This window comes from Ursus arctos, unplaced genomic scaffold, assembly GCF_023065955.2.
Source record: "Ursus arctos isolate Adak ecotype North America unplaced genomic scaffold, UrsArc2.0 scaffold_10, whole genome shotgun sequence".
Taxonomy (NCBI): Eukaryota; Metazoa; Chordata; class Mammalia; order Carnivora; family Ursidae; genus Ursus; species Ursus arctos.
In genome coordinates this window covers 14735713-14748507 of record NW_026622764.1, presented here as the reverse complement: position 1 = coordinate 14748507, position 12795 = coordinate 14735713, and the positions used below count along the sequence as shown (strand labels likewise).

General features: G+C 46.9%; 1 protein-coding gene across 2 annotated transcripts in view; it reads right to left on the bottom strand.

The window, feature by feature from the left end:
- ABCC4 (ATP binding cassette subfamily C member 4) overlaps window positions 1-12795 on the bottom strand; it is a 233395-nt gene that overhangs the window by 177938 nt on the left and 42662 nt on the right. For both annotated transcript variants that reach the window (XM_026493475.4, XM_044381898.3), the window contains exon 4: window positions 5305-5529. In XM_026493475.4, the coding sequence (XP_026349260.1) occupies window positions 5305-5529 (225 nt within the window). The remainder of the gene's footprint in view (window positions 1-5304; window positions 5530-12795) is intronic.

Genomic DNA, 12795 nt, shown 5'->3' with positions numbered 1-12795 from the left:
ACATTTTAACAACTGATCAATATACACAAAATCTGATGTGTTTCTATTTAAAGACATTGTATGTAGTGTCCATTGTTGACTCGTTAACATTGGACTCAAGCCAAAAGCACACTAACTCATAACCTGAACCGAGTTTGGGATGCCTGGGCGGCTCATCAGGTCATGATCCCAGGGTCCTGGGATCGAACCTCGCATCAGGCTCCCTGCTCAGCGGGGAGTCTGCTTCTCCCTCTCCCACTCCCCCTGCTTGTTCTCTGTGTCAAATAAATAAATAAGATCTTTAAAAAAATAAAAAATAAAAAAACACCTGAACCAAGCTTATCTAACACAAGCATTTTCTCCTTACCATGTGTCATATTTATCCCACAGGGCACATCACAGCCTTGTTGTGCTCAGAAACACTAGACGGCGTCTTAGCATTCTGTGTGGGGCCATTTTAAACAGCAAAATCACCAACAAAAAGCGCAGAAGTGCAGAAAACAGGCACTACATATAAACAGCCCACGCAAAGAACACTTGCTTACAGAATGGCAGCAGAAACAAGAAGGAGACCCCAGCTGGGAATATGCATGTCAAGTGATGCAAAATCTTAGTGACTATGTGCATGCCCACGAATGACCGTGAAAGAGCTCCAAGAATTGATTTTGGCGTTACAAATAAATTCTAGCAAGTAGGCAATCTGCAAACAAAGAATCTGTGAATAATGAGTTTACTGTACATAAACTCTTGCCAAGACAGATCCATGATAGCGGATAAAAGGAAACTCGGATGTTTGCCAGGAGTCCACTCATCTTCGAAGTTCAAGCAAAGAAAGACAACTACTCTCTCACAAACTATCCTTTGGGTAACTCTAAAGAAGGTGAAGATGAGAGTTTAGCCAGAATAAAAAGTATGGTCAAGTGATCCAAGTCTGTAAGGAAGTCTGCACCAAGGAACAAGGAGGGAGAACAGTGTCCATGAACTCAAAAGCTGACCGCTCTGGCTCTCCCTGGCATGCAGAGCAAACCAACCGTATGAAGGTCCACCATGGGAACTGCCACAGTTCTTCAAACTGGACACAGACTCAGGAAACCCAGGGCCAATCAGGCTCAATTAAGATCCTAAGGAAAGGGGCGCCTGGGTAGCGCAGTTGTTAAGCGTCTGCCTTCGGCTCAGGGCGTGATCCTGGCGTTCTGGGATCCAGCCCCACATCAGGCTCCTCTGCTGGAAGCCTGCTTCTTCCTCTCCCACTCCCCCTGCTTGTGTTCCCTCTCCCGCTGGCTGTCTCTGTCAAAGTAAATAAAATCTTTAAAAAAAAAAAAAATCCTAAGGAAAAATGCCCTATGCATTTTGTAATACAAGAAAATCTCTGTACCATAGGACAAGACCATCCTGATTAAGGAGAATGCCATCCTGGGTGACCCCTAGAACTAGAGACCTAGAACATTCAGGCTCACTTGCCCCCAAGCCTGAAGCCAAGGTCAGGTTGGCAAACTCGAGATCCATTTCCACCAGTGATGGGGCTGAAGATCACCCTCTGTCTTCAATCCGGGCTCACCCTGCCTGAAGCTACCATCTTCCCCCAGTCTAGCCCTACCTCCTCAGCTCTGAGCTGGGGAAGTAGCCCCTTGAGATTTGAAGCTGGACATGTCCTGCTTTTTTCTGTGGCCTGGACAAGAACAAAGATGGGAAGTAAGCCACTGGTCCCACGGCAGAGGTGATACCAGCCCATGCTGGGACTAGGACCCATGACTGGTGGTGACTTTCTCAAATGAGCAGGCATAATGCTCAAAACATCACTACAGTGAGGACCCTGTGTGCTTCATGCCAATCTGTTAACTTTATAAAAGACGCAGCTTGTGTTGCACAATCCCTTTATTTGGTAAAAAGTTCTAAAAAATAAATAAATAAATAAATAAATAAATAACCTATAGATTCAAGGAACCTAAATAGAACCCCATGGGCTGTGTCAACAGGCGACCAACCAGAACCACCCACCCAAACAAGATGTTGCAGTTCGTAAAAACTCCTCTTCATCTAGTCCTCACATTTCACAGAAAAATCATTGATCAAGTGGGAAAGTAAAATGATGCAGCCACTGAGGAAACGGGTCTGGCAGTTCCTCAAAAATTCACCATAGAGTGCAGCGATTCCACTTTGGGGAATGCACCCCAAAGAACTGAAAATACGAACTTGAAGAGGTGTTTGCACACGCACGCTCACGGCAGCATTATTCACTGTCGTCAAAGAAAGGAGCCAATCTCCCAAATGCCCACTGACAGATGAATGGGGAAACAAAACGTGCTCAGTGTTTATTTAGCACGTACAGAATCTCCATCCGGGGAGACAAGAAAGTTCTGGAGATGAAAGGTGGCATAGTGGAGACAGCTGCACAACAATGTGAACGTACTTTTAAATGTCACTGAATGGTACACTGCAAGAGTTAAAACAGTCAATTTTATGTTATGCATATTTTACAGGAAGGAAAGAAGACAAGTAGCAGGCAGGTATGCTCCAGACACGTGGCTGGCTCAGTTGGAGGAGCCTGCGACTCTTGGCCACAGGGTTGTGGGTTTGAGCCCCACGTTGGGTGCCAGAGATTCCTGTGTAATTTTACCAAAACTGTGCAAAGGTAAACAAGTGAAAAGCCGTTTTTAGATAGGATACATCCCGGGACATCATGCAATTTTACCAACTCCAACTACGAACTTAGCAGCCATTCCAGTGACGACACCAACCTGATGTTCTCCCAGAATCGGGGATTAGGAGGCAGGGCCCGAGCCCAAAGCACAAATGTTCGGAGGGGCCTCTCAGAGCTTTGCTGCAGTGCCAGCTTCTGCTCTAAGCCATCAGCCCACCTGTGATGAAAAAGTGTCTTATTTCTTCACCCAGCAGGATTCTAGACACAAGGCAGTGCCTGAGGACATCGGTCTTTCCCACGTTTCTGGAATTTCAGGTTACGCCTATAGTTTGACCCAAGCCAAGTCTTTGTAAGGGGGCAATTCTTTTAGGCTAATCAAGCCAGCAAATTAACACCTTTGGGAGATGTTTACATTCAGCAAATGTGCCAGATCAGATCAGATTTCCCAAAGGCCGAGTTCCAAAATGTTAGTGGAAAGAGGAAGAAAACCAGCAGCTCACCTGGGCAGCCAAGAGCTTTGTTGGACTGCATCGTCACCTCAAACCTGGCTCCTGTGGTTACGGTTTTCACAGGAGTCCCAGTGAAATGTCCTATTTATTGATGGGAGCAAAGCATGACCTAGCTAATTTATAGAGAAGTCGGTCCAGTCTCCTGAACGGTAGAAGCGACTGCAATAGAATAACCAGGAGGAGGAGGACAGCAACAAAGGCCCCATGACTGGGGTGGGCAGGCAGGGCTACCATTTCCACCTCACAGAGGAGGAACCCGGCGTTGCGTGCCACAGCCTACCCAAGACGGTACGAAGCCTCCAAGATTCACACAACTCCAAGATTAAGAAGACTCTGCCCATCTTGCGTTTTGCTAAGAAAAGTAGTCACGAGAAACAGAAGGCTTAGATAAGCAGCAACTAGGTGAAAGAAGCAATATTTTAAATTTAAATTGCTTGGCTTTAAATTTCAATAAGGATTTTGTTATTTTTAATAAAAACTGTATATGTTGGGCACCTGGCTGGCTCAGTCAGAAAAGCATGGGACTCGATCTCAGGGTTGTAAGCTTGAGCCCACACTGGGCGTAAAGGTCACTAAAAAAAAAAAAAAATTAAAAAATACTGAATATATATAAAGTGTAATGTCGTATTTTGACAGGCATACATTGAAAACTGAGTATCACAGTCAAGCTAATTAACACATCCATCACTTTACATAGTTATCCTTTTGTGTATATGGCGGGAACACTTAAGATCGAACTCTCTTAGCAAATCTCAAGTATACAATACAGTTAAAATGAAGTGTTTTTGTTTTTAAAGCAAACGGTCCAAAGCAAAGAGATATCCGGGGTCCAGTTTGTAAAGCGCTCTTCAGCTCTTGCCATTCTTCTGTCTCTGGCAACTCCTTGGCAAAGACACCAGAAATCCTCACTCCCTTCATAATACTCAAGACCAGGGTAAACTATGGGAGAATTTTATGGCATTTCTCAATACAAAAACACTGAACTCATCAAACCGGGTCTTGTCATTAAAACTGCTACAATGTACAATAAAGGAAAAGAAAATAGTGCAGAAAATAATAACTTGAATGGAAAGCAACATAAAGAAGAACGTAAGTTCTCTCCAAAATTACTAAAAACAACGTAAAGTTTAAAGTTTCATCCCAAACATCAACTATTTTCTTTAATACTATTAGAAACAACCCGGGCGCCTAGGGTGCTCAGTCGGTTAAGTATCTGCCTTTGGCTCAGGTCCGATCCCAGGGTGCTGGGATGGAGTCCTACATGAGGCTCCCTGCTCAGCAGGGAGTCTGCTTCTCTCTCTCCCTCTACGCCTGCCCGCTGCTCCTTCTCTCTCAAATAAACAAATAAAATCTTTAAAAAAAAAAAAAAATACAGCCATAACTACAGAATACAGTGAATGTGTTTGACATGGACTTTATTTTTCTTTAATTAACACAATTATACTGAACATGGTTAAATGGTTCATTTAAAAAAAAAACAATTATTCCTTCTCTCAAATACAATCTTTTCTCTGAGATTCAATTTTATAGATCCAATTTCACAGAAGGTCATTTGTAAAATACAATTTTGATGTAAATGAAAGTTTTAATCCACAACAACAAACTTTCCATTAAGTACAACTCTGAGATTTAGACATGAAAACACTGGAAATTTTTCATGCCTAAATCAATTCGATACTTATTTTTGATACTTATTTTTTAATTAGATTCCATTACCAACAGAGTATTTTGCAACAGCGCATGGCCAAAAATGATCGAAGGCAGCTCTGACCTGATCTCAACAGAAAACTTCCACTGTATATCAATAAAGTTCCCTTAAAAGGGGGAAAAAAATGCCCCTGCTATAAATAATAAGCTTCTCTGGTAAGGTATAAATGATTCTAGGGGCACCTGAGTGGCTCAGTCGGTTAAGTGTCCAACTCTTGATTCTGGCTCAGGTCATGACCTCAGGGTCCCGAGACAGGCCCAGAGTCAGGCTCCGCGTGGGCTTCCACACTGGGCGTGGAGCCTGCCTGGGATTCTCTTTCTCTCCCTGTGCCCCTCCCCCGCCCCTGAAATAAATAAATAAATAAATAAAAATAAGATCCTATTTACAAAATTTTTAATTTACGAACTTCCCAAAATGCTTTTGATGCTTCGGGTGAGGCAGACATTCTGACACCAAATGGCACTTACCTTCCGATAAATCATATGGCACATGGCGACTCGCAGCCTCATGCCGGCGCACTGAACATGATAGAAGTATAAATGATGCATGATGGCCAGGATGAGTGTGCAGACGGCCAGCGCCGTGGTATAGGCGTAGGCTTCGTGCAAAGCCACAGAACTAGTGGAATCATGGTTTTCAAAATAATTAATAATTTTCCCCAAAAATATGGGCTGGATTACTTTGATGCCTTCCTAAAAGGAAAGGAGAAAGCCGTAATTAGAAATACAGGTCCTACCAGTTTTTCTCAACATAGCTCTGCGTTTATTACTAGCAGGTTAAAAAGGCATTTTAACAAAGCGCTACATTCATCACTCATCCCAAAGAAAAACAGAACTCCTCTCTTATGTATGACAAGCAGATAATAGTTTAACCTTAAGCCAAATTCTAAGTGCAAAAGCCATAAACCTTTAGATCGTCATGCTTGGGTACACCATGGGTGCTCGATAAATACTGCAACCCACGTTTAGAACGCATCTGGCAGACTATCAGATAAGTCTTGGCCCAAGATGAATAAAAAAAAGTGGCAAAGGAAGGGTAAGGCCTGTGCTCACAGGCGGGAAGCCCTGGCTCAGAGTCTGCCTGTTGGGGCTCCACTGTCAACGTCCCAGTCCAAAGCAAAGTCGCGAAGGGCTGGCTCACAGGACGCACGCTCTTGCAACCCCTTCTGCATGAAAAGAGCTTTGGTGAATGGAGATATGGGCGCAAACACAGATCCGAGGAAAGGTCCCTCCACTCTTGCCCAACCCCAAATTCCACATGTCAGTAGATCAAAAGAATGGAGTCCAGTCGCCAACTTCTGCTGCAGTAAGGAAAAGGACCAGGCTCAGGAGGCTCGCAGGCTCAGGGCCGTCGCTTTCAAATGTCTCTACCCCCTAGAAGCTGAGCACTGCCGCCTTGGAGTCAAAAATTTAACATGGCAGAAGGCAAGCTCAAAATAATTCCACCCATGGTTCACCATCCATGGTTCGCCATCAGCCATACATTGTGGGGGCTAGTTTTGAAAAATTGTAACAATCCTCCATTCCCCAAGGCAAAAAATTAAAATCCTACACCGCTGGGGCTTACCTCCTGAGTAAGACTTAGGGAAATAAAGGCCAAGGACATGGCAAACCTTGCCGCTCCATGCCAGATGGCCACTCCACCCCACAACCTACGTCCACTCTTGTAAGGTCCCTTCCTATGGCAACAAAGAATACCAAACACTCGGAGCAAATGCCTGTCACCAAAAGTAAACACGCAGGCCCTCCACCTCACTTCATCTAATGCCAAAACTCTGGAAATCTTTCAAGAACTCGACTTTGAAACAAACATTTCCTCTTGAGCAATCTGTCCTTATTAACACAGACATGGCAAACAACAAACAGGTTTGTTTCTGGTGGCTCTCCTCCGTCTGTCCCAAGTGAGGAACCCATACCACAAAAGGGCAAGGGAACCCCACAAAAACCAAACCCAAAACGCAACTAACATGCATTTTCTTCTCAACCAACTAGTGCCCCTTCAGGCTATCTACAGAAAGCTGTTCCCATCCCTGTGATGGGTGTGACATTATAAACCCCAACGCTGCACACTCACGCACACATTCGTTCACAAACTTCACCGCCAGCCTCGCCTCTCATGAGGTCATGGCACTTTTGTGCTACAAGGAAATGCTGCTCATTGAAGACCATCAGATCTCAAGAATACAAAGGCTCACTGTTACGTGTCCAGCATGCCCAATCATTCGTCCCAAGAAGCAGTGAGAGTTTATGAAAGTAACCCAAATATAGTGGGCCATGAAACAGTTTATGGGATTACTGAGATGAAAATCTGGAGGCTTACACAGCGAAGCAAGAATATCGAATTGTACACATGGGTGGTCCCAGCCCAGGTCAGCAGCACGCCACCCAGGGGCTGTCCACCAGGAGCCCAGAGCTAACACCTGCTGGCCCAAACTTTCCTAAAACTTCGGATCGTCTCTGGGATGCAGTGTTTGTTGACTGGTCCTCAGCTCTCCATTTGGGCCTAACATGGGCATGGGTATAGGAAAATATAATCAGAGTCACCCATCAGAGAGAAAACCCATAGATGCAACAAACCCAGTGAAAAAGAGCACAAAATAAAGACAGGACATTACCACCCAAGCCCCTGGATTTTTCTGCTGGCAGGACCTAATAATCGATCAAACAGGTTCACTAATGAATAATGCTAGCTCACGGCCCCTACCGTCCCACTCATCCGTCCATTCCTGATCCTCTCCCTCAACTATGAAGAAATAAAACCAGAAAAATGTGTATTATCAAACTTGAAATTAACCATATTACAACTTTCTGAAGAGCGGGAGCAAGGTCGAAAATTGCTCAAACATGCCCATCTTTTGACAGTCATCTCTGCCCGGTGAAGATTCTTCCCACAAACCAACTGAGAATACAGTCTCTATTCTTCCTTCACAAGAATTCTTCTTGATCATAAAACCATAAGGGATTTTTAGAAGAGCCCAACAGGATACCACAACACCCCTTGGTTCAAGGTCCTACCGGAGTTTCAGAGTCTTCGAGGCAGGTACTTCTTAATGGGGTATTTGGCACTCAGCTCCCTGAAACACACCTGACATTTCAACCCCACCTCTTGCTTCTTAGGGTAACTTATCACACGGCTAGATGCCAAAACTTCCCCCACGGACACAGTTGTCCCGTGTAGGGGAAACATTTCTTGCCCAACCCCACCATGCCTGATCCGTGAGAAAAGAAAGAAAACATGGGAAATAGAAATAAGCTATCAGACAAAGAAAAAATGATTGAGTGGAAACATAACAGCAAACAAGGGAGCCTGTTTGGAACAGCCCCTCCCAACTTCCTGCTTTTTCCTATAAAAAGAGCATTTGGCAGGCTTGCCTATTGGTTTGGCCAGAGCTTGCTAGCCCCAAGTTGCAACTGTCTGCCATCCCTGAATAAACCCATTTTTGCCAGTGACATAACTGGGAAGTTCTATTTTTAAGGTTAACAGAGAGAAAGCAGTGAATGAACACAGGAAGAATGAGAACCACCCCATTTTGCAACCGTCTAGTAAATCAGGATCTTGAGCAATGACCATGAATAGTGCTAACATCACCCGCACAATACAGACAAGCAGACACGATGTACGTAATAAGCGGGGCGCACCACCAGACCTACGAAGTAAACCTGCCAAAGAGAAGAAGAAAAAAGGAGGCAGAGCAAGCTTCAGATCTCACCACCAACTTAACGTTCCAGAGAAACATGTTCAGTGACACAGGGCCTAAGTTATGGGCCAAATCCCGGACTGTGGGAATCTCTACAGGACAAACAACTTGGTGTCGAGTATTCGATTTGAAAAAATAAATAAAATTATAGTGAGAGAGAATGGAAAGGAACCTAAACAACTCTTATCAGCCAAAGGCACCTGATTTGGATACGGATTCAAACTGCAAGGGAAAAAAAAGAGAAATGTGAGCACTGGCTAGATACTGATGACACCCAGCATCAGCGTTCATGTTCATGCATAATAATGGCATTAGCTTACATAGGGGAGAGAGTCCATAGCGTTGGAAGACACACACTAAAATACAGATAAAACGATGAGGTACTAAAAACTGCTTGAAAATTGAAAATAATCTTGGGAAGCATGAGAGTGAGTGGGGTCCAATGGGCCAAGACCGGTCATGAGTTGATACCCACTGCAACTGGCTTAGGGGGACATGCAAGCTTAATCTGCAGGGGAGGAATAGCCATCTTGCCTCGACCCTTCTGAGCTCTGGGCTGAGATCCTCTGTAAAAAAAGATTAACAGGAGAGAAACAAACAGAAGTTTACTACCAGGTATATCTCTAGCATACATGAGAGAGCCCCAGGAAAACGGAGTAACCCCCAGAGGCCAGACCCACCGCCATGGGGGGGGGGGGACACAGTTAATAGGAAAAGCGTGGGAAACAGGGGTAAGGCTTGGTTGTGCAGATTTAAGTCGTCCTAAAGACTTCTCTGTGGATAGGAGGCTCTTGTGATTGACAGCCACCCCTGTCTTCCTGGCACAGAGGGAGACATCCTTACAAATGGAGGTTTCCTTTATAAAATTAACTGTCCCTTACAGAAGGGTAACTTCTGCTCTGTTTTCAGAGCTTCTGCAGCTGATGCTTCTCAAAACCAATCCACTCAGGGGCACCTGGCTGGCTCAGCTGGGGGAACATGAGACTCTTGGCCTCAGCGTTGTGAGTTCAGGCCCCACACTGGGAATGGAGCCTAGATAAAAAAAAAAAAAAAAAAAAAAAAAAATCAGCTCAAAATGGTCTGTATCCCAAAGAGGCATGTTCTGGGATGGCATGTTCTGCAACTCTTCAATCATATTCTAGGTTTGTATTTTTGAAGTATTCTTAAAAAGCCGCGGGGGCAGTGGGGGAGAAGCCGTGTGTGACAGTGTATGAAGCAGTTGACAGAGGAGCACAGATCTGTTGTCAGAGAAAAAGCACTTGTCTCGGCTCCCTGACCATTGTGGATGGGGGCCCCGGCAAGAGAAGGTGTCAGGACAGAATGCAAAGAGCACTCATCCAGCAACCGGAAGGTTTTGCTTCAGAAACCAGGCTGGTCACTTGCATGTCACATGACCCTAAGTCCATCCATGGCCTCCTGAGCCGCCGTATCCTTATCCATGGAAATTCCTGCCTGGTCTACTTCAGAGGGATCCACGGACAAGTAAATGGGATGCAACAGCTCACAGTGTCCGAAAACCAGCATCAAAAGCAGTATAAACTAAGATCACCCTTAGGATACACGAGTCCCAGGAGAGACCTAGTCCATTCTCTTGGCAGAGGCTAGTTTCACACAGGCCTTGGAAAACCCACTGCTCCCCTACAGGCAACAACGGTAGAACAAGAACTCTTGGAGGAAAGTCACTCATAAAAGCCAACTTTTCTGGGGAGTTGCCAGAAGTTTCACGTCTAAGCAGATTTTTTTTTTATTTAACCATTATGAATATAATCTTTTTAAAAATGAGTCACTCCTTCCCTGACATCTCAAACAGAATGCGTGAGAGGCATTACGTTTGTTTGTCACTCGGGGTCATCGCTGTGGATACCACTAAACGAACCCTGCACACCCAAGAGCAGGCAGGGCATACACAGCGGGTGGCCCTGCCGGTCTCCTCCGAGGCTTCATCTCGCCCTGCCCTGCCGTCCTTCATGGATCTTCCTGGCCCTCGTGTTGGCTACCAGCAGCCACTCCTCAGCCCCCCAGGGCTAAACAGACGTGAGGGGGCTTGGAACAAAGAGTCGGGAGGGGCGCCTGGGTGGCACAGTCGTTAAGTGTCTGCCTTCAGCTCAGGGCGTGATCCCGGCGTTATGGGATCAAGCCCCATATCAGGCTCTTCTGCTGTGAGCCTGCTTCTTTCTCTCCCACTCCCCCTGCTTGTGTTCCCTCTCTCGCTGGCTGTCTCTATCTCTGTCAAATAAATAAATAAAGTCTTTAAAAAAAAAAAAAAAAAGAGTCGGGACATAAATGCAAAGGCCCAGGACAGTTCTCAAGGAATCAGCCCTGAGTCGAGGCACAAACTATGGGGGGGTGGGGGGGACACACGACGGGACTCAAAAGGATTTTGTTTACTTCTTGCCCATCAGCTGAGTTCCAGCCTGAAGATGAAGGCCAACATTGGCCTCCCTGCAGCCTCCACCTGGATCAGAAACAATTAACAAAAGCAGCCTCAGACAAAGACCAAGTCACTGCTCAATGCCGGCAGCCACCTGGGGCCATTTCCGAGGGTCACAGGTAGAGGACCCAAGCCCTCGGCCACCCCTCCCCTCTCAGGGCAAGGGGACTGGGAAAACCCACCCACTAACACACCAGCAGGCAGAGACCACCTCTCTCACAGATAAGGCACCGGGCGGTGTGTAAAGAGCCTTCAGGCTCCTGCTCCCTACCCTCGGGGCTCTGGGCAGGAGGGCACTCGCTCTGTCCCCACCACATCCCCATGGAGGTGCACACGGGGGCCAGGCGTGCCGGGAGCTCGCTGGCTGTTCCATTCTGCTTAGTGCTGGCCTGCAAGAACGCCGTGTTCGACGTCAGCATGGAGCTTGCTTCTGCGAGCCTTACAAGCATTCCTCAATTCTCACAGGACAGAGATTCTCACCCCTTTGAAATCCAACCCCCAAAGTCTCGCCCTGGCCTGCATCACCCTGCCTCTCCCCACTGGTAGCTGCCAGCAGTGCCCGGGGACGGCCCTGCCCACACTTTGCTTGGTAACACGACACTGCTTGCAAACCATGGATAATCAGTGAGCCTCAAACTTTTCAGAAAATCCTCAAGTTGAGTTTAGAAACTCCTACCACCTGAAATACGAAGACCAACAAGCAGCAGGAAAGATGACAATACGGGAAGCTGCCCCATTAGCCCACTAGCATACACCCCACCTAGATTAAAGGAACGACCTTTAATCACTGAAAACCCAAAAGAGCACCTGCAAGTGATTTTGAACCGTAACAGATCCTCATTAGCTCCACTGCACAAAACCATTTCTCATGCCTCCAGAACAGCATTGTGTCAACAGGTGAGTCTAGAAAAACAAGGGTATTTGTGTTGGACTTCAGGCTTCTTTTGCTGCCAGAAACAATTCAAGGCTTACTTCTGGTTGTGCTCTGACTCCGCGGGCCGCCTGAGCATCCCGGCACCGGGACACAGCTCTGGCACATATTCTCTCAAAGACACAGAGTGGGAACGATCACCACGGGTGCCGGTCAGCAGGCTCATTGAGACCACTGTCTCGTTTTCTACCGGCAACCCCCGAGATATGGGCCGTGTAACAGCACGAAGCGGCAAGCGCCCCCCGGGGTAGCAGCCCAGCCCCACTCCACACCAGATGTGTCTGCTACCAGCCCCGTCTGATTCCACCCCGGACCGTCACTGTGCTGCCCCAGGCCCGCTCCACATGCTGCGTGTGGGGAAGCGCCCACACGCCGGTGACCCAGGGTCCTCATCCTTGCCCAGCAAATGCACACCCACTGGGAGAGGTACAGACACCATCTCTCAGCAGGGAGCCAGGGGCACCCGCTAAGTAACAATGGAGAGAGCTCGGCCTCTGCCCAGATCATCCGAGTCCCATCTGAGACCCCGGCCTTCCTGCTGGTCAGTCTCCAGGAGCTCACCTAGAACGGGGTCTTACGAATGTGGATGCAAGTTTATGAGCTTGGGCACCAGGGTAGCCACCCCCGCATCCACTAAGGTAAAGAGCAGAAGGTGGCTTTCTGAAGGGCTCCTGGCCGATCTGAATACACCATATGCTGCGGGTGTGAACGCCCCAGGATGTCCAGCAGCCCGGGGACACCGACACCTGAGCTCTGCCCAAATTCACAGTCCCCAGTCTGACTCCCTGTCCAGGGAGGTCTTGGCATCTTACATTTATGCTCAAGCCAAGTTCAAGATGCACACGTCTGAGACCCTGAAGTCAGAGCTCTCAAGACAAGCCTTCCTGCCACTGGATGAG